This window comes from Aquarana catesbeiana, linkage group LG04 (genome assembly GCF_042186555.1).
Source record: "Aquarana catesbeiana isolate 2022-GZ linkage group LG04, ASM4218655v1, whole genome shotgun sequence".
Classification (NCBI taxonomy): Eukaryota; Metazoa; Chordata; class Amphibia; order Anura; family Ranidae; genus Aquarana; species Aquarana catesbeiana.
This window is the reverse complement of record NC_133327.1, coordinates 322,834,516-322,861,856: the sequence shown is the minus strand read 5'-3', so window position 1 is coordinate 322,861,856 and position 27,341 is coordinate 322,834,516. Positions and strand designations below refer to the sequence as shown.

The window sequence follows — 27,341 nt, the reverse complement described above, 5'->3', positions numbered from 1 at the left end:
ACTGTACATTTATCTTCTCAATCAGCACATCACCCACAGCTATTACCTCTTGTATCTCTTAACCTTCCCTCTTAGATTGTAAGCTCTAAGTGAGCAGGGCCCTCTGATTCCTACTGTATCAAATTGTATTGTATTTGTACTGTCTACCCTCAAGTTGTAAAGCGCTATGTAAACTGTTGGCGCTATATAAATATTGTATAATAATAATAATAATAATGAAACGCGTTGAGTCTTCACTCAAGGGTGCCAAGTCAAGCTTGCCCATAATAATGAATTTTGTTTGCCTATACCATGCATTGCGTGCATTTATCATGTTAATTATATGTATTTGATTCATGTGTTTATTATATTCATTGTTATTGCTTGTACCAATCATGTCCATCTATCATTGATATTAAATATGTTATTATTATTTTTATATTTATTATCGTTTATCCGTTTACCCTATGCATATTATATTATTTAGACTATGCATTATATATCATAGTTATTAATTTGTCAAAATTATTATTGAATTCATTGTGGATCTGTGGACTCCCCATTGGGGATTGTGACAATCAATTTTAACTAGGTATTTCATAAATTATCATCAAAAGAAACATACCTCATGTAAAGTCCCATATCCATTCCTTCCTTTTTCTCATAAGCAATCATGTAACTGCTGATCACTCAGTCCTCGGTCTGCTCTGAGTGTAGAGCATTGACTGTGAGTCACCGTTCTCTGTTCTGTCCCTTCAGTACTCACTGGAACTTTGTGCTGTGGAGAGGGTGGGAGCTGCTGACTCAGGCTCTCTGCGGCGTGCTAAGAGGCTGAGTCAGCTGCTGGTCATGCATCTGAGTGGATCCCAACATTATTGTTAGGATTCCAGAGCCTGGAGCCACTCTGACAGTCGGCATTCATGCACTATTGTTATCCATAAGGGAAGTATGGCCAAAAAAGCATTGCCATACTTCTCTTTTAATTATTGAGGAAGAAAATAGGATTTTTGTACTCACTGTAAAATGTTTTTTAGGGGCCATTGAGGGACACAGGTTCCCACCCCTTTGTGTTTATGATCATGCTTTTAGGACTGCTTTGCTACTAAACTGAGGCATGCTGATGGTGGGAAGGGTTATCGTGGACTGGCCTATTTTTTTTTTTTTTTTTTTTTGTCTGCCAGTGCCCAATCCCCCTGTAGGCAGCAGAAAAACCCCAAAGGTGAAAGACTTCATGTGTCCCTAAATGGACTGCAAAAAAAAAAAAAAAAGATCTTACAATTAGTACAAAAAAATCAATTTTTATTCCTTTTTTGTACAGGTTAGCCGGAATAGAGATTTAACTGTGCAGACCCTGTTTAATCGGTTGAATTAGTGTGTGCATTAACAATCAGTGGGTTATTCTGGCAGGGAGCTCTCATTTCCATTCATAACTTAAGTGCTGTGCAACTTGTGAAATCCATTGAAATGAAATACTTGCTATGGAAATCCAGCAGCATTTCTGGCGCTGTTAAGTGCCAGAAGGGTGGGAACTTTACTGGCTTTTTATTTAAGATGAGTAAGAACACCGAATACCTCAGACTTCCCATTCCAGGAGAAACCACTGTTTTTCTTCCATCCTTTAAGTTCAGAAATAAATTCCTCCATGACTGGTTAGGCAGAGATCAGTCATTTTAGGTGAAATTCTGAAGTTTCCATCTCTGTGTGAATTCCAGGGGACCTTTTTTAGTTTCTCTGGAAAGGCTGATAATGTGCAATTGTACTAGTTCTCAATACTTTACACATCATATTCACTAGGAAAGCTGTTAAATAAAATGGAATACTATGGGTCCTCTGGCTATAACAACATTACACAAAAACTGATGGAATACAATGGCCCCCCGGCTATAACAACATTACACAAAAACCGATGGAATACAATGGCCCCCCGGCTATAACAACATTACACAAAAACCGATGGAATACAATGGCCCCCCGGCTATAACAACATTACACAAAAACCGATGGAATACAATGGCCCCCCTGGCTATAACAACATTACACATAAACTGAATAGCTGCTAGCATATAAATCTAGTTTTAAATACCAATGTCAGAAAAAAGATCAGTAGTCTATTGCTTGCTGGTGCATGGTTAGCAGATAAGTGGTTATGGCTTAAATAATCTGTCTACCCAAAGCTGATATTTCAATGCTTGCTAGATGCTTGAAAGCTAAATAAAACCAATTAATTGCTTATATATTATGTCTCAAATACGTTATTGGTGAGTTACTGGGTATTCCCTCTTGCTTGTGGCTGTTATGAAGGGCAATTTTTATTGATTTTATATTATGGAGAATGCATCAGGAGTTTCTGGAACATACAACGTTGGATGGGAACACTCACAATTAACCTGTGGGATCATTGGTTAAGGCCCCTGAATTATTGTCTATGTACAAGTTCTACATATATCATGCTCTTTTGTTTAAATTCTTTCTTATTTTAAGAAAGCACATGAAAATAATTTAAGATCTAGCTAGCCAAATAACACAAAATAACATTTAAAGGGTTTTTGCTTTGTCTGCGGCATTAACAGACATATAAGAAAAAGAAAAACTGCGCTAGTATATAACACTAAAAGCCCTATGGAAAAAAAAAATCCTAAAAGCTATGATTAAAGCAGCAATTTGTGTGCAACACAAACACCAACACTATATATAAATAATACAGTTAGCGCAATTCTTATTATTTATATATTAAGACATCTGCCAGACAACGGCTCTTTGGGAAGACATGATTTCTTTGACCCTTTTTTGGTTGCTATTACTCGCTTCGGCAGGCTCCTCCTAAACTATGACTGTCCCCCAAAGTCACTTCTCTTCAGCCCTCAATCCGTCAGTCTCATTCTGGTGTCATCTCTCATAATGTAGGACCAGCAGTTCTGCAAAGTAAGTGAGGACTCTGAGGACCACCCCACAAGGCAGTGTAACCAAGGAGACATTTTAAATCTTTACAGGGCCTCATCTGTACAGTCTGCAGCAGAACACAAATCATTCCGTGACCTCCTTTTCGAAGAGCAAAAATCTGTCGTCTCTACAAATTCTCTGGGCAATGTTGGCAAAAAAAACTTCCAGCAGGAGGAAATGGACCCTCGCAGATTAGCAAAGTAAGAATGTTGTGTTTTTTTTTTATAAACTGTATAACTAATTATTGCTGTTTATGCAAGGAAAAGAAGAAAACATTTGCTACTGTTTAAAATATTCAGTAGTTCTGGTAATTAAAAAATGATTTACAAACAAGCAATTTTCCAGTTTTTCGGGGTTTATATATACACTGGCTATTGGCTAATTGAGTAGTATAAAATAACATAGCCTTTAAAAATGACGATTCTGTAGGAAAAAACACATGTTGCACAAGCTTGTGTCTGCACTAGTTTGGTGTTACCAAGCATTTGTTAAACCAGTGCTTTAGAACTACTAGCATTGTTTTGCAGCTTCCTTCACTATTTATGGGTGACATAAAAAACAAACATTAAAAACATTTGTTTAACAAGTTGTGACTAAGAGTCTTACCTGGGACACTGAGTTTTTTTTTTCATTCAACCCATCAGGTTGAACGAAAAAAAAACTGTCAGCTCCAGTCGGAGCCGCTGTACTACCTTTTGTGAAGTTAGTATAGCGATCCTCTCTGCTCCGCCAATGGCTGAATGCTGAACGGGAGGCTGTCGGCTGTTGGTTTTCCAGCGTGCCTGTCCGACAGGAGTTGGCCAAGCAGCCGGCTTCTTTCGAACAGGGTGGCATACACACAGGCCAAATGTCAATCTTTTTTTTTTTTTTTTTTTTAACCAGCCGATGTCTCCTGACATTCAAGCCCAGTGTACGGGGCTTAAGGCTAAGAAATTTTTTCAGCAAGTATTTTATTGTTTGCTTTAATTTAATTTGTGCAATTCCTCTAAATGATTTATGCCACGTACACACGAGCGGACTTTACAGCAGACTTAGTCCGGCGTACTGGATTTCGTCGGATAATTCGATCGTGTGTGGGCTCCAGCGGACTTTGTTTTCTCAAAAGTTGGACGGACTTAGATTTGAAACATGTTTTAAATCAATCCGTCGAAATCGAGTCCGGTTGATTAGTCCGCTCGTCTGTATGCTAGTTCGACGGACAAAAAGCCACGCTAGGGCAGCTATTGGCTACTGGCTATGAACTTCCTTGTTTTAGTCCGGTCGTACTTCATCACGTACGAATTCGACGGACTTTGGTGGATTGTGTGTAGGCAAGTCTGTTCATTCAGAAAGTCCATCGTAAAGTACGACGAAAAGTCCGCCGGGCAAAGTCTGCCGTAAAGTCCGCTCGTGTGTACGCGGCATTAGTATGAAAAATATGCATTGTTTGTAGTTTCTTTGAGTTTTTTTAGGATATGGTTCCATACTGACCCCCAGTGTAACTTAGGATTTATTTTGGACAGGTAAAAATTAACTGAAGCAATTTAGTTTGGTTTCTCTCACAAACTTTTATAGCAGAAATTTTTTTCTTGAGCCAGCTTCCTCTCCACATCTAGAGAAACCTGTCTGGGTGTGAGTATAGTGCTTAAACAGACCTTAACTTAACGTATTAAGTTGGGAGTGCTTCTAGTATACTGTCAAACTAAGGAAACATTAGTGTTCTTGTTTTTCTGGTTGCCTGTTTTAATTTCTTACAGATGGATGATTGTATCTGTATAATAGGGTGACTAGTTTTGCCTTGTGATTTTTGGGTTTGCACTCTTAAGTGTAATAGCTGAGGAGACCAAAGACTGACCATTTTTACAGCACCCGGCATGCATGTGTCGATTCTCAATAACATATTGCAGGCAATTGAACACATCATTTGTATTATGACCATCTATCAACCTTTATCTTCAAGGCTGACATATGTATTTAGGAGAGAGATAAATTACTTCCTTGAAGAAATTCTACAGCTGTGTTCTTTAACCACTTAAAGACCGCCTACTGCAAATAAACTGTGGAAAGGGCAGCTCTATTGCACAAAATCACATAGCTGTACATCATTTTGTGCAATAGATACTGTCGGTATGCGCACATTGGACAGAGGGGGAACAAATCAGTGGGCCCAGTGGACCCGATGTCCGCCGGCCACCCACGATCGTTCCCCAGAGAGGCAGAATGGCGATCTACCTATGTAAACAAGCAGGAACACAGATCTGTGTTCACCCAGTCAGTCCACCCCCCACACAGTTAGCAAGCACCTCCTAGGGATACACTTAACCCTTTGATCGCGGTGTTAACACCTTCCCTGTCAGTGTCATTAGTACAGTAACAGTGCATATTTTTAGCACTGATCACTGTAATAATGTCAATGGTTCCCAAAAAAGTGTCAAAAGTGTCAGTTAGGTGTCCGTTGGTCCACTGCAATGTCGCAGTCCCACTAAAAATCACTGATCGCCGCCATTACTAGTAAAAAAAATAAATAAAAATGCCATAAAAATATCCCATAGTTTGTAGACACTATACCTTTTGTGCAAACCAATCAATATACGCTTATTGGGATTTTTTTTACCAAAATTTGTAGCAGAATACATATTGGCCTAAATTGATGAAGAAATTCAATTTTTTTTTTACATTTTTTTATTGGGTGTACTTTATAGCAGAAAGTAAAAAAAATGTTTTTTTTTTCCTCTTTAACCACTTCAATACAGGGCATTTTCACCCCCTTCCTGCCCCAGACCAATTTTTAGTTTTCAGCGCTGTTGCATTTTGAATGACAATTGCGCGGTTGTGCGATGTTGTACCCAAACAAAATTGATGTCCTTTTTTCCCACAAATAGAGCTTTCTTTTGGTGGTATTTGATCACCTCTGCGGTTTTTATTTTTTGTGCTATAAACAAAAGAAAAGCGTCAATTTTGAAAAAAACACAATATTTTTTGCTTTTTGCTATAATAGATATCCCAATTTTTTTTTTTAAACAAATTTTTTTCCTCAGTTTAGGCCGATATGTATTCTTCTACATATTTTTGGTAAAAAAAATCACAGTAAGAGTATAGCATCTACAAAATACGGGATAGATATATGGCATTTTTTTTTTTTTTTTTACCAGTAATGACGGCGATCTGCAATTTTTTTCGTCACTGTGACATTGCGACGGACATATTGGACACTTTTGACACATTTTTGGGACCATTCACATTTACGTAGCGATCAGTGCTATAAAATTGCACTGATTACTGTGTAAATGTGACTGGCAGGGAAGGGGTTAACACTAGGGGGTGATCGAAGGGCTAATTATGTATCCTAGGGAGTGATTCTAACTGTAGGGGGCGGGGACTTACATGGGGAGGAGACCGATCGGTGTTCCTCTGTACACAGAACACACCATCGGTCTCCTCTTACCTGACAGGACGTGGATCTGTGTGTTTACGGTCCTGCTCGGTTAACGGGCAATCACAGGTGCCCGGCGGACATCTTGGCCGCCGGGCACGCGCACTGGGTCCCAAGCAACGCAGAGGGTGTGCACGCGCCCCCTAGAGGGCCGGGAAGCCCAGGACGTCATATGACGCCTGCCCAGGAGGGGAGATCCCTCGTGCGGGCGTCATATTACTATGGCAGGTAGGGAAGTGGTTAAATTGTCGCACTTTTTTGTTTATAGCGCAAAAAATAAAAACCGCACGGGTGATCAAATACCACCAAAAGAAAGCTCTATTTGTGGGAAAAAAAGGGCATACATTTTATTTGGGTACAGCGTCGCGCAAGCACGCAATTGTCAGTTGAAGTAACTCAGTGCCATATCGCAAAAAATGGCTTGGTCATTAAAGGGGTAAAACCTTCCGGGGCTAAAGTGGTTAAAAGAAATGCATGCAGTCAAAATTAGACGATGCAATGGCCACAGCCATCATTGCCAAGAATTACACAGCCACTCTTAGTATAGGTACAAAAGCATACTTTACTGGTATAGAGAATTTCATCACTGTTTGCTTTCAAAGATGTATATCCATGTTTGCTTTTTCACTTAAATGTACTGTGCCCATGCTCATAAGTATTTTAAGCACTACTTTCCTTTCAAAGAGGACAAAAAAAAGAAAAACATTCTAAAGCGACCAAAAATAAAAATAGAATTCGAAAGGAAAAATAAGCTAGTCTAAGATTCCAACAGCAACAGCCACAAATACCTTTTGCATTCTTGACGTTTTCTTGCCTTTATTCTTATGCATTTCATGAATAAATGTTATTACAACATTTTGCCATTTTAATGTCATCCCTTTCAAAAATTTTACCAGGAAATGCATGCTGTTTTATTGAATGGTAGATATAGAGGCAAGGGATATGGTTGTGTACATTGGGAAGGAAAATATAACATTATTTTAAAATAGTTGTGTGATATACACTGACTGGCCACTTAGGTTGGACCCCCCCCCCCCCCCCTTTGCCTTCAGAACTGCCTTAATTATTCGTGGCATAGATTCAACAAGGTGTTGGGAACATTCCTCAAAGATTTTGGTCCATATTGACATGATAGCATCACACAGTTGCTGCAGATTTGTCAGCTGCACATCTATGATGCAAATCTCCCATTCCACCACATTCTAAAGGTGCTCTATTGGATTGAGATCTGGTGACTGTGGAGGCCATTGGAATACAGTGACCTCATTGTCATGTTCAAGAAACCAGTGGTGAGATGATTTGAGCTTTGAGACATATGATGCATTATCCTGTTTGAAGTAGCCATCACAAAATGAATACACTGTAGTCGTAAAGGGATGAACATGGTCAGCAATAATACTCAGGTAGGACGTGGCGTTTAAATGATGCTCAGTTGGTACTAAGGGGTCCAAAGTGTGCCAAGAAAATATCCCACACACCACCACCACCCGCCTGAACCGTTGATACAAGGCAGGATGGATCCATGCTTTCATGTTTTATGCCAAATTCTGACCCTACCATCTGAATGTCGCAGTTGAAATCGAGACTCATCAGACCAGGCAACATTTTTCCAATTTTGGTGAGTCCATACGAATTGTAACCTCAGTTTCCTGTTCTTATCTGGAGTGGTCTTGGTGTTCTTTCAGAGATGGTATTCTGCATACCTTGGTTGTAACACGTGGTTATTTGAGTTACTGTTGCCTTTCTATCATCTCTTACCAGTCTCCCCATTCTCCTCTGACATTAACAAGGCATTTTTGTCCACTCAACTGCCGCTCGCTGGATATTTTCTCTTTTTCGGACCATTCTCTGTAAATCCTAGAGATGGTTGTGCATGAAAATCCAGTGCATTAGCAGTTTTTGAAATACTCAGACCAGCCCTGCTGGCACCAACAACCATGTCACGTTCGAAGTCACTTAAATCCTCTTTCTTCCCCATTCTAATGCTCGGTTTAAATGTCAGCAAGTCGTCTTCACCACGTCTAGATGCCTAAATGCATTGAGTTGCTGGCATATGATTGGCTGATTAGCAATTTGTGTTACCAAGCAATTGAACAGGTGTACCTAATAAAGTAGCTGGTATATACTGTGTGTGTGTGTGTGTATATAGTGTGGGGTTACTAGTGTCATGCCATTATTTCAGGCATCTGAGGATGAGAGCTAGGAAGCAAAAAAGGAAAAAAAGATGAGGAAGGTTATCGTTATGCGAGTTGGAAAGGTAAGGGGATGGGTATGTCAACTAGGGGTGTCTTGAATGGAGAAGCATCAGCGTGTGCAAGTTTGGTAGAGGAGCTTCCTTTGAGTGGGGAAGGGAATGTATTTCATCTTTAGCATTGGTCGTTTTTAACTTGTTGCTGAATATAGGTGAGCATATGTTTTGGGGGGATTACAGGGGGTCCCCGGGTTACGAACAGGATAGGGACTGTAGGTTTGTTCTTAAGTCGAATTTGTTTGCAAGTCGGAACAGTACCTTTTTTAAGTGCAAATCTAGTCTCAGAAACAGGATGTAAACCCAAATCAACAGAGAAAGGCAACCGGATGGCAGGGGCGGCATGGTTAGTTCAAATATGTTTTTGTTTCTTTTATTTTTTTACTTTTTAATCACTTTTTTTATTTGTATTTATTTGTAGCTTGTCGATTACTTTTTTTTTTTATTTTTGTATAATTTTCTTATTTTTAATATTATTTTTCTTATTACTTACTTTTTTTAATTATTTTTTTTATTTTATTAATTTAATTATTACTGTATTTCTTATTTTTATTTTTTTTTATCAATTTTTTTTTCACTTAACTTTATTGCTATCACACAGGAGGAAACAATTCCCTGTGTGATAGCAATTGGAGGTGACAGGTTCTCTTTATTGACCCTGTCACCTCCAAAACAGGAGTCCAGGAGCGCAGCTGAGCACAGCTCTCCCCTCTCACTATTTTCATGGTGGCAGCGACAGGAGACAGCAGAGAGAGGTACACTGTATGGCACAGCAGGGAGATGGATGGTGAAAGCAGCCATCAGAGGCCAGGCAGGCCGGGTGCACCCTCGCGGGGCAGCGGCGCAGGAAAGACCAGAGATCCTGGAGGCTTCGTTAGGCCGCACTAGGCCGGATAAGGCCTCGGCCACGACGGGCAGTTATAGCGGCCTGGCAGGCCACCGGACCATACCACGCCTGTGGATGGGCAGGCAGGAGGACGAAGGGGACCCGCAGCCAAGCCAGGAATGGAGGAAAGGCTCAGGAGAGGAAGATTCGGCCAGCAGTGATGTCATTCGTGCCCCGATCGTAAGTAGGGGTTGTTCGCAACACGGATGTTCGTAAGTCGGGGACCCCCTGTATATTAGTCCAGGGGGGTTGATGATGATGGGTGACATTCTAGATGTGCGACAATGCCAACAGTCCAAGAGAGTTTGGAATTTACACAGATGCCACCCTTAGTCTGCAGAAGGGGTCTTTTTACAATGACCTTTCCCCAAAAAACTGCAAAAATGAGCACAAGAATCAGTAAGTAAAACTTACTACAGACAGCCCAGTCTCCTGCAGATTGTGTTACTCAGTGCAAGGGCCAGGACAGTCCACATCTATAATACAGCTACTTCAAACTGAAGAGACCACAGGGAACATCCTCCAGCGAGTGAAGTAAAAACACATCTAACAATATTCAAAATTGCTGCCAACGCTAGGCCAGTCATAGATCACAGTTTGCTTCAATTGGTTACCGCTTTCATTCTCCAGCAATAAATGCTGTATTGTAGCTGAGCTTAGGTCTGTGTTGATGGACTTTTCCCATCAGAAATGCTTCTCTCACCATACAAGTCAATAGAAACCCAGAAGCAGGTTGACACAGTTTAGGAGGTCAGTTGCACCTGTCAGTGAAATCTGAATGATCTCAGAAGTGTCCCAAACTGATTTTAACGTTGAACTAAACTAAGAAATACCTCATTCCTGCGATGCAGCAGTTACATCCCTTGCTGGCTGATGTAATCTTCTCCCTGGCTACTTCCAGATTTCCAGATACTGTGTTTTCAGCCTTTTGATTGGCTGGTGGCTAGGAGTCCATTGTTCAGGTACAGCTGGAGTGTCACAGGAATGCCCAGCTCAGTGTGTATTCAGTAGAAGGCTGTGAGTTGGCAGGCAAGTGCTAACATTGCATGTCTCTTCTGCAAAAAAGATCTGCCTGCTCATAATTTTTTATCAGTTACCTTTTAGACTCCTTTCATACTGAGGCAGTTTTCAGACATTTAGCGCTAAAAATAGTGCCTGTAAAGCGCCTGAAAACTGCCTCTCATGCCTTCCCAGTGTGAAAGCCCAAGTGCTTTTAGGCTACTTTCACACTGGGGCGTTGAGGGCGTCGGCAGTAAAGCGCTGCTATTTCACACTGGAGTGAGAGGAGAGGCTCTATGCAGGCGCTATTTTTAGCGCTATAGCACCTGTAAAGCACCTCAGTGTGAAAGCAGTCTTATACCTGGGCGGTGCACTGACGGGAAAAACAGTCCTGCAAGCAGCATCTTTGTGTATACATCACCCCTACCCATTGAAATGAATGGGCAGCACTTCGGAAACGCCGCAACATGGGCGCTTTTAACCCACTTGTTAACCCCTTCTTGGGGGTTAATAGTGCAAAAACTAGAGGCGCTTTACCGCTAACGGACCTGCTGGCCCAGTGTGAAAAGGGTCTAAGTTCCACTTTAAGTGCAGGAGGTATGTACCTGAGAGCAAGCGCATTTGCCCTTTGACGCAAACCCAAAGCCTGTAGACACAGGCCCTAACTACTGAAATACTTTCTTGAGTCATTAAAGTACCCTAGTTTGAGTTAATTATTTAACATGTTCCTTCCTACACTTTAATTTCTTTGAGGATTATATTACAGCTATAACATTTGATTGAATAAACTCAGAAGGTGTATGTATTAATTATTGCCTGTTTTTTTTTTTTTTTTATTTCCTTTTTTCTTTTGAGTATCATTATCAGGAGGGTAATTAATGATGGTGCAAATATTTCCCTTCAAATTGTTTCCCTAGATGGGGGAATACAGAGTTCCATTGTGCCATTATTTTACTGAGGAAATAATATATATGATCACCAGAGAGTGCTGTTGCATAAGACATCATACTGCAGGTGATCTTAATCTGGAGTCTAGGGCTGTTTGTGATAGTGTACACACACACACGCTAACATACAAAATAGATTTTTTTTCCTATTTACTGTACCATCTCCTAGTACAGGCTTTTAGATATGCTAATAGCATTGATCCTTAGAGTAGACTGATGCATTAAGGCTGCTTTCACACTGAAAGTGCCTGCCCTTAGCACTAAAACGCATCTCGTTTTAGCAGCACTTTAGCGTTTAAGCAGTGCTTTTGTGCCGCTTTTTGTCTGCTAGCGGGGCGCATTTAACGCCAAAAAAAACTCATGTTTTACGGTGCTTTCAAATCGCTTTTTGGAGCTTCCTGCAAACAAACAGCCCCAGTGTGAAGACACACTGGTATGAATGGGGGGTGGTTTTCAGGCACTTAGCAGAGGCTATTTCTAGCGCTAAAGGGCCTGAAAACCGCCCCAGTGTGAAGCTGCTCTAAAACGCTATAGCTTGTTTTGGGGTAAATTAAAGGAATTATTGGCAATGGATATAATCTAAAGTATAATATCCCCTTCTTAAAGTGGAGCTCCAGGCAAAGCTAAAGAAAAATATAAGCCATTGATGTATTCATAAAAAGTCATTAAATGCATGTTAAATATAGTTGCCATAAATGATTGAATAATGGGGTTTAATTTTTTTTTTTATACAATTCCCTGTACAGAAGTATACCATCCAACTTAGAACTTAAGAAAGAGTTACACCTAGGTGAGGGGAAACATCATGCTAAATATTAGGTGTGGCTTTATGAGGCATGGTTAACTAGAATCTGAGACTACTCAAAGTATATAGTGCACACATTTGTTACAGTCATTGCATCTACAAAATACTTACTAATTACTGTGTTATTAGTGAAAGCCTCACAAACACAGATAAACCTAAAGAATATAGACCGAGAAACTAACCCTTTTTATTCATTAAAACAGATGGAAACTAAATAATCAGTGAATGTTGAAAGAATAACCAAATTTCTCAGCAGTATGTAACGTACAGCAGAGCTTACAGAGTACAGTGGTTAGCACGATGTAAAATTTCATATAGAGGTCAGTGGTTAGGACGTGTATGTGCAGCAGTCAAGAGTATGTGTCATAGTGCCCCTTATATAGCTGTACAGTGGGAAAAAAGAGAATGCCTAGTGTCAGTGAAAGTAAAAAAATGCCTCGTGTTAGTAGTCAGTGGAATTAAAACAAACTACTCTGGTGTCACTGGTCAGTAGGTGAAAAAAATGTCCCAGTATCAGAGGTCAGTGGAAGGGAAAAATGACCTGCCACCATTGGTAGGGGAAAATGCTTCAGTGTCCCATCATTGTCAAGTGAAAAAAATGGTTTGGGCACTATGGGGGTGTACCTTTTTAAAGCTGTAAACTGTGCAGAACAGAGGAAGAATAGCAGCTCATGTGTTTCCCTGGTCTGCTCTGCTTCTCCTGCCTTTTCTCTCCTTCTAATTCCACCTGCTTCACTTATGGTGATCTCCTATGTTTTTTTTTTTTTTTTTTTTTTTTTTGCTGCACATCTTTTTCCTTTCTGCACAGCTATGGTTCAGTACCACTGACTATCTTCCCTTTAAATCCACAATGTGCTCCAACTGACTTCTGCCTTCCAACCCTGACCTGGTTCCTCTGGGACTATTTTAAAGGATCTGTCCTCTCTTGCTCTTCATTCCACAGGTCCTGTTTTCCTCGTTTTTGATCTTCTGACTCCACCTTTTGATTTTCAAATCATGGCTAGTTATACAGGAGCACAAATGCACAAGGAAAGTGAGTGCACATGCAGGGAGAGGAGAAGCCAACTTGCAATTATTGTCTTTGTCCCTGTCCATCTTGCTAACTTTGCCAGTTAGCATTCGCAGCCAGGTGCAAGGGTTCCAGCACCCAGCAGCGGGATATCAGAATTTTGGTCAAATCCTGGGACATTTCCTTGGGTTTGGAGATATGCAGAAGCACTCAGACTGGGAAAGGGATGACTAACTCTTAACCAGTCAGGGTTCTATTGCTTTGCAGTTTTGTCAAACAGTGTAAACATGCTCACAGAGCAGAGCACAGGGATAACCTCATCAGAGTGCTGCTGTGACTTAATTGTCCAATAGGCAGGCTGGAGAAGAAGAAGTGACTAAATGAGGAGAATGTCAGCAGCAATCTTCTCTCCTATTGCCCCCCATCAGATGGATAAGTAGCAGTTACTATTTATGTGGAGGTGACTTTATAGAAGATGTATGGAAAAGATGATTTATGGAGGTTGATTTTGCTAGTGTCCTGCTATAACAAATTTGCATTATGATAAAAAGTTTTTGATCCCTGTATTTGTGACAAGATATGTTCCATCCTCCCTTTTTTTCAAAAATGAATTTACCATGCATTCAGTAAGCATTGGTTTGATGCTTAAAAAAGCAAAAATCCATTTTAATGCGAGCAAATTATTGATCACACTATACCAAATCCAGTGTCATCTTTTCTGACTATGGACACACAGATTATAGCAAACCTTTGTTTACTAACTGTTCTGGTGAGAGTTGTTTAGGCACAGCTCTAAGCAATGTTTTCTTAGAGGTTTTATTGAGAAATTGATAGCAGACAAAAACAGTTTTTCTGGAAGGAGTAACATATCACTATTGAGTAATACTTGGTAGAGCTTACTTTATTTTAGGTATGACTATTAACATTTTATGTGATTGTACCAGTGCAAGTGCTGCTTATATATTGGTAAAGTACCATATTTTGTTTAGAAACAATACATAATGCTTTCTTCATATACAATTTTTTATCTTTGTTGCAAATTGATCACAAGCTCTAAAGAAGGTTTTATAAGGCATCCTACGTGTCATACTGGTTTATCTATTGCAGAGATCCCATCAACACTGCTACTGCCAAAAACTTGCTAGGGCCGCCCCTAGAGTGCACCTATATAACCCTGACCACTCTGAGACTCCAGTAAAAGAAAACGGGCTGAGACACACAAGGGGGGGCCTGTGTACTGTACTGTATTCCAAGATAAGGAATTTACAGGTAAGTCAAACCTCCTGTTATCTTAATTGTACAGTACAGGACACAGGACTTGTATTCATAGACAATGGCACTTACCCAAAGGGTGGGTAGCAACATAAAAAGGGTTAAGGAACGCAAACAAGAACCTCAGATAACAGCTTGAAGCACCTTGTAGCTGGAGCTTGCATTATTAGAGTCCTGAACATCCACCTGGTAGAAATTTGAGAATGTGTGAACAGAGCACCAGGTGTCAGCCTTGCAAATCTGAGAAGCAAATGCTTGATGTTTAAAAGTCCAAGAGACAGCCTTGGAGAAACTGGCTCTAATAGGGACCGAAGGAATTCTGTCCCTAATGGAGATAAGCTGTCTGATCAAACCTGGCAATGGTGGAGCAGGAAGCAGAATGCCCTTTACAAGGGGCCACAGGCAGAACAAAGAGAGGTTCAATTTCCCTGTCCTGTTTTGGAGAAGGACAAAGGTAAGGAAGGTTACTCTCCTTATCAGGTGGAAAGAAAAAATCACTTTAGGTAGGAAGAAAGGTTGTGATCTCAAAACCAATTCTTTCCTTGTGCAAAACAAGAAAGGGCTCTTTACACAAAAGATCTGTCAACTCGGAAAGACACCTAACAGATGTACTGGCCTCTATGAAGGAAACCTTACAAAAGAGGCCTACCAATGGATGTGCCTCTAATTGGTTTGAAAGGTGGGTCACTAAAGAACATAGTACCAGGATAAGATGCCAAAGTGACATAGGAGGTCCAATTGGGAGATTTATATAAGCAACGCCCTGGACAAAAAAAAACTCTTGAATAGGCATTGCAGAGAAAAAGATTTCTGGAATAAAATGGATAAGACTGGTACTTGTCCCCACTCAGGGCCAGATGCTGGTCAATACCAGACTGAAGAAAGGCTAAAATACAAGAGATAAACCATTTACTGGGAATTAGCGTCTTGCCATTGCACCAGGCAAAGTAAGACTTCCAAATGTGATGGTAAATCTTGCAGGAGTTAGATTTTCTTGCTTTGATTAAAGTGGGAATGTCAGAAATGCCTCTATTTAGAACTTGGGTTTCAATTATCATGCTGTTCAAGCCAGTAACTTTAGAGCCAACTTGGTGTGATGACAATCACCAGTACTGTTTCCTACTCTTATCTTGCATAGCAGTCAAGGGAGGATCTCCATTGGAAGGAAGGCATAAATCAGCTTGAATGGAGTCCAAGAAATCACCAGAGCATCTACTTTGAATGTTAGAATATCCCTGGTTTTGGCCTCAAATTTATTCAGGCTTGTTGGATATTCACATCTCTATCCCCCCTTTTTGACAGAGATATTAAAAGATCTCTGGGTGCAACGACCACACTCCCAGGTCTAGGCATTGTTGGCTTAGCAAGTCTGCCTGCCAGTTGTGGATGTTCAAGAGAACTGAAATGTGAGTCTGTGCCAAGAAGAGTATCAAACTTTTTTTTTTAAGGGCAGTTTGACTTCTGATACCCCCCTTTGGGTTTATGTAGGCCACTGCTGTGGCATTGTCTGACTGTGTCTTGGCTGATTGACTTGGCAGAAAAGAGGTCCAGTGTTGCAGAGAAAATCTGATGGTTTTCCGTTTCAGAATGCTCATGGGAAGTTTTGACTCCTTTTGGAACTAGGTCCCGTAGACAGTGAGGAGATTGTAAACTCTACACCAGCCTGTAAGCTTGACACCATCATCACCACCATCCAAGGCATGTGAAGGAAAGCATTTCCCTACTACAGGACAGGAGATCCATCATGTTGGCGAGCGCTTTGTCTAGCTGGACAAAAGCATTGGGTAATCTGAGAATTAGATTTGCTTGTTCCATGTCTTGAGTATGTTGTAATGAAGATGTCTGTAGTAAAACTGGGCAAGGGGAACTGCCTGGAAGGAGGATATTATCAAGCCCAGAGCCCTCATGCATAATCAAATTGAGGTGTGCCAATTTTGATCTAAGGATCCTCGTGTGGCACCTTAGGAAAGCAACTTCTTCCTGAGGAAGGAACATTTTGGGTTGGGCTGTGTCCAAGATTAGGTCACCTCAAATAAATGTACATATATAATTATTCATAAAAACACAATTTTTGTTATTAAACGAGTCCAATCCAAAAGTTCATCAATAATTCTCATATGCAGTGCTTCTGAATCTGTTCTCCATCAATAAGTGAAGTACTCCCCCACCAGTAGGAATGCTCGCTCATCTGACCAGTGAACCTATTTAAATATACAGGTCACATTGCGCTTTGTCCAATCGCCTGGTAATGCCTCCTCTCATATAATCCAATATCTCCAATAGATGATGATTAGACAGGTGCCCTTTAAATTATCGGCAGGTCTCCTTTAAATTGTAAGCATCCTTCCATACCACTGTATAGAATGCTCAAAGAGGAAAGAAGAAGCCTTCAATAGTGCAGTACCTTTTATTACTAATTTAAAAAAAAATCCACAATTTAGCATACTCACATATTAAAATCGAGTCACAGACTCCTTACCAGCATTAAAAACACACACTTCTGGTTTAGCTCCAGACTGGAAAGTGATGTCACCTGGCTCCGCCCTACGGATTACATCACTTGCCCACGTGACTTCCTTGGGGTAAGAGTCATCATCAATTGGACAAAGTGGAGTATATGAAGAGGAATTACTAGACAATTGGACAAAGCGCAATATGACCTGTATGTTTATATAGGTCCACGGGTCAGGTGTGCAAGTATTCTTACTGGTGGAGGAACACTACACTTTTTGATGGAGCATCGATTCAGAAGCACTGAATATGAGAATTATTGATGAACTTTTGGATTGGACTCTCAATTAAAACAAGTTTCTGTGGTGTTTCTATGAGTAGTAAGCTCTACACATTTACTTAATGTGATTACAGGTAATGGTGTTATTCATGGTTTTGATTGATATCCATTTTGGAACTTACTATATATTTTTGGAGTAGTGCAACACGGTTGTTTATTGATGGTTTGGTGTGGGAACACAATACTGATGTATGCTGCAGCTCTAAAATTTGTATTTTCTTTTGTTTTTTTTGGTGGCGCACAAAGATTGTTTATTACGTGTTTAGAGCTGGAGAGTAGTCTATAGAAAGTTAATTATTAAGCCAAAGGTTTAAAGAAACTGAATCATTCTTTTGATGTTGGCAAACCAGGTTGAGGCTAAGGAATCCTTTAGTAGGAGGTCATCCAGATAACCTGTGATATTAATGTTCTGGGCTCGAAGAAGAGCAGGGCAAGCACCTTTGTGAACTTGGGGTGTAGAGGCCAGCCCCAATGGTATGGGTCTCCCACAGCAAAACATGCAAAGCATTGATGTAAGGGGAAGATAAGAATGTGTAGATGGGCATCTTGTATGTCTGCTAATGCCAGAAATTCCCCTTCATCCAGAGAAGCGATGACAGATCTTGTTAATTCCATCTGGAATTTTAGATCAAGCATTGGGCTAATGCCTCTATTTGGTTTTGGAACTGTAAATAGGTTTGAATAGAAATCTTGAATTTATTCTAAATGAAGTGGTGCAACCACCCCTTGTGCCTGAAGTTGGTGCAAGGCGATAATAAAATCTGCCACCTTCTGGTCTAGAGCTGACAAATTGGAAGGCAAAAATCAAGGAGGGGTAGAGATAGAAATTCTATTGTGTGCCCCTTTGAACTGATAGATGTTACCACAAAGGCCAGCAGACGTCCCCTCACTCCAAGGAATAGGGGGGGCACCTTTGGTGTGCAGAGGGATTGTGGTCCTGCTCAATTGACTTAAGTGCCCAGGGCCTGCAATAAGGTCCTATTCACTAGGTAAAGGTAGGAGTCATAGGAGATTCAATCTTTTTATGGGGTAGGGCTACCTTGAAGAGGTCGGGAGATGATAAGCCAACAAGAGGAAGCCTTCTATTCATTGATAATATACAAGGCTTTCTATGACTAAGCCTTGCCCAGCCCGACTCAATTTTGTTTCAGGAATGGGAAGAAAAGTCCCCCGTACTACTGCCGGAACACAGCACTGTATGTAGCTACTGCTACTTACAGCTTATACAGCACTGCGAGTGGCCACAGTTAGGAAATGGTTTGTTTGGGCCAGCTTGGCCAAAACTATTTCAAGTAAGTTGGGCTTTGATATACAGTATGTTTTACATTTGAACTTTAAAGGTATTGTATCTTGCATAAGGTTTCTAACTGGTACCTTTTAGTAGCACTACTAGATCTCTGTTGGCACCTTCAATTTTAATACCTCACTGAAAATTTATCCATGTCAAAAGTCGATTGCAGCTTATATTATACAGCATTAAAAGGTATAGGGGCATATTTATAAAGCAGTGAATCTGACAGCCAGCAAACATTCTCTACCAGAGAATAGTGAAAATCACACTCGCTGCTTTAAAAATGGACCCCATAAGTTTTCTAAACCGAGCGAATTGACAGTGAATTTTGTATACAAAAAAGGATAAAAAAAATGTTATCTGCAGAATAGGTATGAACTTTCCTCAATAAATAACACAAATCTTTCTCTCATAAACCCATTCATAGGAAGCTCTGACACTCGTGAATTATAAGATGCGGCTAACTTAAAAGTTTCAAAGCTTTAACTGAGCTCAATTCTTTCCAAACCACAGCCTGTCTGGCCTCAAATATAGCCTTTTCCACAGTAAAATGAAGGACTGTGTAACAGTTTCTAAATTAAACAAAATGAAACTCCAGTAGGGTCGTGTATAAAAGTACAGTTGGAACAAATATAAAATAATTTTTGTTTCTGAATCTCGGCGATTTAATTTTTGCCTCATTTAGCTTGCAAATTCAGAATATAATGTAAATAAACTCATTTGGTAACTGATGAGTTCTTGTGGGCACTGTAATCTGGGCATGATTACATATAATCAGATCAAATTGTTGCCATGCCTTTCTCTCATCTTGACTGTGTGGGTGGAAGTGCTGTAGGGTGCACTGGCAATGACAGCAGATTGGAGCATGCAGGGCCCCCTATCTTTTTTTTTATATCACACCCCATGGCTATGCTGGGAGCCCCAAAAAGGTTTCAGCAAGGCATTACCTGGAGCTGCAAAATGTAAGAAAAATAAAATGAAATAAATCTATCACCGGTGAAATACCAAGCTATCGCTGCTTTTCTGAAAAGGCTGGTTGTCTGGGTATTAGGCCTCGTTCACATGGGCGTACTTAAGCATACGCCCGTGCGAGGGTCATGCTTACATGCTTGGGATGCACTGGTGTTCTGTGCATCTGCAAGCAGGCAGTCTCTTTCATGTCAGTTGGGACAAAGCAGCTTCATGGACACAGGCACTGCTTCCAATTCCACACCTGTATGGGTGCGTGTCTCCAAACTCTCACACTGTCGTTCGGGGACATGCGCCCACACAGATTTCAAATTGGCAGCAGCAGCTGTGTCTGTGCAGCTGCTGCATCCCAGTTGACATAAATGGTACTGCCCGCGTGTGAATGCATGGAACACCTGTACATCCCTTGCGAGCAAACACAGCCCTCGCACAAGTGTAAGCCCCATGCTGACTTCAGTACATTAAATCACTGACCCATAAGAAACATGCACTCAGAGAAAGCCTAAATATTCCTAGGTGTTCAGGGAAAAGCGTAGCTCCAGACTACTTCAGAAAAAATTGTCAGCAGCTACAAATACTGCAGCTGCTGACTTTTAATTTTAGGACGCTTACCTGTCCACTAATCCAGTGGTGTCCTCACCCAAGCCGATCTTTCTTTTACAAAAGGTTTTATTAATATTCATTCCAACATAACAGCACATCACAGTGATGGTCACATCTCAAATAACATACAATGGTACACTGTGAGAAATCAGAAATAAAGTAAGTAGATATGTTCAAGACCTGAAGGTTCCATGAAGGGCATACATAATATTTGGGGAAATTAATAACACCATCTGGAATCTCAGTGTTCTGGAACCTGCTGCGTCTCTTGTTTAGTTAAAACGTCTTCACCAAGTTATGAATGCAGCTTGCTATTAATCAAAAAAGCTAATATGTAAATGATCAGAAATGAACCATATAACAATGTTATAAGTGTATGTATGTCAGCCTGAGCCAATTTTTCAATTGGCTCTCGGATATTGTTGCTACCATGTCAGCTAAGGGAAACCGGCAGTGAAGTCTTGCTGCTTCACAGCCGATTCGCTAGTGCGAATGCGTGAAGCGCGCTGCACGTTGTGAATGGCCCAGTTTGCAGGGGAAGAAGGAGGGGGCCAAACTTACAGCTGAGTTTGCCACTCCAAAGTTACCTGGAAGTGGGAGTGGCTATGTGCTCCTCCCGAAAGGTGCCAAATGTGGCGGGGTTGGGGGTAGATAAGCAGAGCTTCTCCTTTTGGGTGGCGCTCCGCTTAAACTCGCAGAACTTGACAACTTGTAGGTATGAAAATCTTATCTAAAAATTTGCTACTTACTTTATGTACTGGAGTGTAGAGTTTTTAATTCAGTTCTGTTCAATTCTGCCCCAGCACCTGTTGTATTTGGGCAGTCAGTACTTGTGGCTGTCGGAATACTGAACTGTGACGGCAGCTGGTGGCTGCTTGTAAAGACCAGTTATTGTTAGCATGAGCAAAGCCTGTGGTCTGATAGTGTTCCTTATGTTTGAGCTTGTCATAATGGCATTGCTGGGTGTAAATATATGTGTTTAAAGATTTATTGTGTAGCCAGTTTGCACTATTGAGCTTCACGTCCAACTACAACAAAGCCAAAATTTTTTCTTTAAAACAGAACTCTGGCCAAATTTTTTTTCCATGTCCTTTTTGCTGATCTCCTACCTTCACCTACTTTGCCATCCATGTTCTTCTGAGCTCTGTAGTTCCTCTGTAATAGGCTGCGGAACTTGCTGAAAAACTGTTATTGCCTGCTGACATCCTGTTTGTAAGAGTGCTGGCTTCTATCCCTCTCCTCAGCAAAGCCAGCAGTTTGACGCCCCCTTGTAGTCCTCAGAAAGCCAAGCAGGAGGAAGCAGACATGTTGTGGGTGGAAGGGGATCTCACAGCCCCCGGTCTGTGCCGCCCATGGAGGAGGTGTCCTTCTCATCTCTCTTCCCTTCTCCTCCTCCTCACTCCAGGGGCCAGCAATCCGCCCCCATTCCACCTCTACTCTGTCCCCCTCCACTCTATCCCTGCCGCCCGCCTGCTATCTCCATGCAGAGCAAGGATTATCATCAGTAATTACTTGTAAATTACCCAGCAGGGATCTCCCACGGTGTCCGCTATTGTTATATGAGAACACCGATGCTGATGTGTCCCCCCCCCCCCAGTGAGCTGTCAGTTATAACGATGGGGGGGCATCATCGCTCGGCGTTCTCATATAACAATACCAGACAGCGCGGGAGATCCCCGCTGTATATATGCAAGTAATTACTGATGATAATCCTGTTCTGCACTGGTGGTCCCTGACAAGTGGCACTGGTGGTCCCTGACATGGTGGTAACTGACGAGTGGCACTAGTGGTCCCTGACATGGTGGTCCCTGACAAGCAGCACTGGAGGTCCATGACATTCGGCACTGGTGCTCCCTGACAGGTGGTCCCTGACATTCGGCACTGGTGGATAGTGATAAGCTGCACTGGTTTGCATTTATTAAATGCATTAAATTAATATTATATTAATATGCATTTATATGAAAATGCTTTGCATTTATAGGGCTGTAACCTATCATACCGTGTGTTATGTATGGCTTGCTGCCTGCAGAATGAGGGGTGTGATTTATGTTGAAGTGGGCGAGTTTACAACTACAAGCCTAGTATACCTCCCACATTCACTCCCATCCCAAGGATTCATGGGAAATGTAGGCTGATTACAGTTAGAGAGAGAGAAGAGGATATGATTCAGAATACAGGCTGCCTTTTTGAATCACAAAACTGACTTCCTGAAAATTCAATCAGTCATATCTCTTAAATGGTAAGAAATTTCACAAATGTGATAACTGTGTTTTGTGGGGAGGGTGTACTAATGGGGGATTTTTTGAAAATCCTGGAGTTCTACTTTAATATTGATTTACTATAACTAAAGCTGGCCATACACTGATTGAATTTGGTGAACCAGCCACATTTCAACAGAAGTTGATCTTTTATTCATTTATTTTTTGCCTGCTGGCTGAAAGAAAAAAAATGAAGTGTATGGCCAGCCTAACCCTTTCCTGCCACCTCTACCAATATGTGGTACCTGTGGCATATATGTCGAACCTGCTCAACCAAATTTCAATGGGTATGTGACCTTTGCTAAGCAAACAGAAGGTGATCAAATGATCAACTTCTGTTGAAAATTGTTCCAGTTGGCTACATCCGCTGATCATTGTATTAGGTGTAGCCTCTGATTGGCTATCAAATGATCAATCACTTTATAGTCACCCATGTATTTTTTTTTTTTTTTTTTGAATAGACAAAAAAGATATATTGTAGTAGATAATATTGCAGTAAAAAAAATAAACAAAGGTGTGTGTACAAAACATAATTTACGTGTATGCCCAAAGCAGTTGTGATGATATCTACAGTTTTACTAACACTTGTCAAAGTTGCAAAAATGTGTTCAAGTGTTGAGACTTGTTTTACCCTCCGTCATGAAGGGGTTAAAGAGAAACTTGACCCCCTCATTCACTTTTTTTTTTTAATCTCTGCTTACCTGATCTTGGGTTGTGCACAATTCAGATACTTACCCAGATCAGATTCAGCGTTGTCCTGTTGAGATCCACTTCTCTGCAGCCACCACTCGGCTCCCGTATTGCCATTTTTTTCTGTTACATTGTTAGGCTGCTGTCTCTTCTGGATTCAGGCCACTGCCTCCTGATGATTCGCCACTTTGGGCTGCTCCCTCCTTTTATGAATGGAAGACTATGTCACATACTAGGCATTGAGAGCACTGATCATTCGCCTAGGTGGGAATCGAGCATGGGGGCTAGGTCGAAACCTGTTAACTAAAAAAAAAAAAAAAACAAAAAAAAAAAATGTAAATGAGAATAGGGAGATATTTAGGTAACAAAATAGGGGAGGGTTGGCGAGGAGGAAACTTTATTTTCGGGGGTGAACATCTGCTTTAACCACTTGACCTCCGGAAGACATGATACGGCACTGTGTTACTTTAACTGGCAATTGCGCAGTCATGCAATGCTGTATGCAATGCTGTATCCAAATAAAATTTGTGTCCTTTTTTCCCCACAAACAGCTTTCTTTTGGTGGTCACCTCTGCGGTTTTTAATTTTTTTTTGCCCTATAAACAAAAATGACTGACATTTTTTACTTCCTGCTATAAAACTTATCCAATTAAAAAAAAAAAATAGAAAAAAAAATCAAATTTCTTAAGAAATTTATGCCAATATTTATTCTGCTACGTATTTTTGGTGAAAAGAAATCCCACTAAGGGAATATTAATTGGTTTGTTCAAAAGTTAAAGTGTCTACAAACTATGGGATATTTTTATTCATTTGTTTTTTTACTAGTAATGGCTCGATCAGTGACTTATATCACTGGCTAGGCTGTGTGCCTAGCCAGTGTTTTACTATACTGTGTTAGGTGCTTTAATAGGGGAAGAAATGTATTTCCTGCTTTGCCGGGACACCATCTCCATCCCTTCTCTCCTGTCAGAATGACGATCTGCCTTGTTTACATAGGCAGATTGCAGTTCTGTATCTCTGCTGATCAGTGAGTGCCAGAGAACATCGAGTACCCTGCACTTGCCGATCGGCTTCCGCTGTGTGTAATCGCACCAGAAGCGAGCCATCAGCGGCACACATGCACGCCCCCTACCCAGGAGTGTCAGATCACGTAAAACTGCAAAAGGCGGGCTTCAAACAGTTAAGCTTAGGTTGGTCAGTATTTAAACCAGTTGACTTTTTGCCTGTCCTTTTCTTCATTGCTTCCTTTTTGTTTTCTGGGTGGTGCATGGGTAAACAGAAAATAAGAGCATGTTTCCCCAGTGGGAACATAGCAAAAAAAAGAAAAGAAAGTATTTCTAGTATGGTTGGGAAGGTCTAGAACTGTCAGATTTGTATAACATCTGTGTCTACTCATGTCTACTCATGCTCTTCACCCATACTGCAATATAAACCTCTTATTGCTGTCTGTGTCTTCATTAAGATGATTTCCCCTCACTTCCGTTGAGGTGACTGGTGTCAGAACTCGAAGTGCGGTGAAATCACTTCAGTGGGGAGATGGTCAGGATATTAAGGCTGATGTTTAAACCCTTCTACTCTATTCAAAATTAAAAAAACCTTTTTGCCTTGAGTTGGGATGAATATTTTATTAAAGAAATATTGAGGGCCATGATTGTAGACTTCCTCCTGAATAAAGCTAGCTTGTGTGGATGTTGCGACCCACTGGCTTCAAAGCTTTGAGTCGCTGACCCAGAGTAAGTGTGCAGATCGAGAGTCAGAGAAAAGCTGGAAGACCTCATCAGCATGACAACCAGGCAAATAGCATTTTCAGAGAGAGATTAAAAAATGGCAGCCTTCTTTTTCGCATGACAGGTGTCCATTAAAACAAGAGGTAAATGCTACCCTTTAACATTGGTGAGTTCTGGGTGTTAAGCAAGTTTCTAAGAATTCACTTACTACAAGCTAGAATGCTGAAAACCCGTAAAATATCCGTATTGAAACCAGCATTTTATTATTTTCTATCGTCAGGAGACCCCCTGAACCCGTGACCCAGGAAGCCAAGCTGAAATGTGACGTGCCACAGCAAGACAGTTCAAAGTAATTCAATTTTACAATTTATTTCTACTGTAAAACATAACTGATGCATATACAGACACAATTGTACCAATCTATGTTCTAGACTCAGTATAGGTAAAATAACTCATTAGCCCTAAAATAATAATGTAACACAAAAATGACATGCCTTTTTTATTTATTTTTTTGGCCTTGTTAATTACCGTATATACTCGAGTATAAGTCGTTCCGAGTATGAGTCGAGGCCCTAATTTACCACAAAAAAATGGGAAAAACTTATTGACCCGAGTATAAGACGAGGGTGAGAAATGCACAGCTACTGTAAGTGGAAAAGAGGGTCAACAATGCCCATTTGCAGCCTCACTGTGCCCATTTGCATGCCTCACTGTGCCCATTTGCATGCCTCACTGTGCCCCTTTTGCAGCCTCACTGTGCCCCTTTTGCAGCCTCACTGTGCCCATTTGCATGCCTTACTGTGCCCATTTGCAGCCACAACATATTTAAAGCTGGGGTTTCTAGCACCAAGTGGCCCCGAGATACAGGGCCCCAAAAATCGGTTCAGAAAATGTCAAGCACTTTTCTGCAGCAGAGAATGACATTTTCTGAACCGATTTTGGGGCCCCGTATCTCAGGGCCACTTGGTGCTAGGAACTCCAGCTTTGGATATGTTGTGGTACCAGTTCCACTGGGTTTGCACACCAAATTTGGGGTTCCTAGCACCAAGTGGCCCTGAGATACAGGGCCCCAAAGTTGGTTCAGAAAATGTCAAGCACTTTTCTGCAACAGAGAATGACATTTTCTGAACCGATTTTGGGGCCCCGTATCTCAGGGCCACTTGGTGCTAAGAACTCCAGCTTTGGATATGTTATGATACCAGTTTCACTGGGTTTGCACACCAAATTTGGGGTTCCTAGCTCCAAGTGGCCCTGAGATACGGGGCCCCAAAGTCGGTTCGGAAAATGAAATTTTTTGCTGCAGAAAAGTGCTTGACTCGAGTATAAGTCAAGGGGGGCACTTTCAGCACAAAAAAAGTGCTGAAAAATTCGACTTATATTCGAGTATATATGGTAATATGTTTAAAATAAGAACTATCTCTGCTAGCCGACAGCCTATAGTCAAGGTTCAATTAGATGTTACCCCTAATGCAATGACAATCTGTTTGTTAAATTACTTTGCATCATAAATTGCTTTCTCTTTTGTTTCATTCTTTCTTGCATCGCAGTGCTGCTGATCACCTGCAGCCTCATTGCAGTTACTTCTTGTCTACATGCATGCAGTCCAGCAATGGCTACATGACATTACTCAGGGTGGGTTCCCTGATGTGACAACAAAGAACCATGCCTGCTAAATGTGTGTTGAAGCAGCAACTTGCAGCTTTAATTGGATGTCCTGATGACAGGGTAATAACTCAAGAGCACAGTTTTAAATCAGGAGCAGAATATTGTCATGCTAAAAAAGAAAAAGCCTGAACAAGGTGCTACATGGCAGTATTACCAGGGTGTCTTAATTGCAAACCTGCAGATTTTAAATTATTTAATCTGACCTTTGAAATGACATCAACAATTTAATGCTTATGTGTTTAGTATTTTAGTAATTGTGTTTACATCTACTTTGAACCTGCCACTGAACATTATTGGAGAGTGAAAGTTGGAAAACACAGTTAAAGCTGAAATTAACCATATTTGAACACCACAAGCAGAAAACACTATTTAATTCATTTTTAATATTCTAAGCAAACTCCCCCATTCATCCATGTTTCCATGCTTTATTTTATTGAGAAATAACTTTGAACCCCCCTTCCTGGCATTTCTAGCTGCTGCCATCTTGAGTAATGGCAGATGATTTATGTAGCATTTACTTCTTGCAATCCCTCTGCCCTTAGCTCAAGCATGCAGGCAGGAAGACGTGCTTAGCTGAGAAAACACCTACCTCCAGATGAAAGAAAAAAAATGCACAATGAAGACTCCTGGGATGTATGACATCATTTTGGCCTAGGCCAGAAACCAGAAGGCAACTAACGAAATAATAAAAAAAAAAAGTTTAAAGCAAGTAAATTTAACATACTTTCCTATGTATTTACTAAGGTTAGCAGAATAAGGAATAAAAATGGTTAATGTTGATTTAGAAAGTAAAGTTCCCCTACATTTTTTACTTGAGATATGTTGATAAATAAGAGCAATTCTGAATTCT

At 40.8% G+C, this 27,341-nt stretch overlaps 1 protein-coding gene across 1 annotated transcript in view; it reads left to right on the top strand.

The window, feature by feature from the left end:
* Window positions 1-27,341, top strand: part of IBTK (inhibitor of Bruton tyrosine kinase) — a 164,125-nt gene that overhangs the window by 131,027 nt on the left and 5,757 nt on the right. Inside the window, exons 26-27 of the mRNA XM_073626859.1 lie at window positions 2,970-3,119; window positions 25,107-25,175. Coding sequence (XP_073482960.1) covers window positions 2,970-3,119; window positions 25,107-25,175 — 219 coding nt within the window. The remainder of the gene's footprint in view (window positions 1-2,969; window positions 3,120-25,106; window positions 25,176-27,341) is intronic.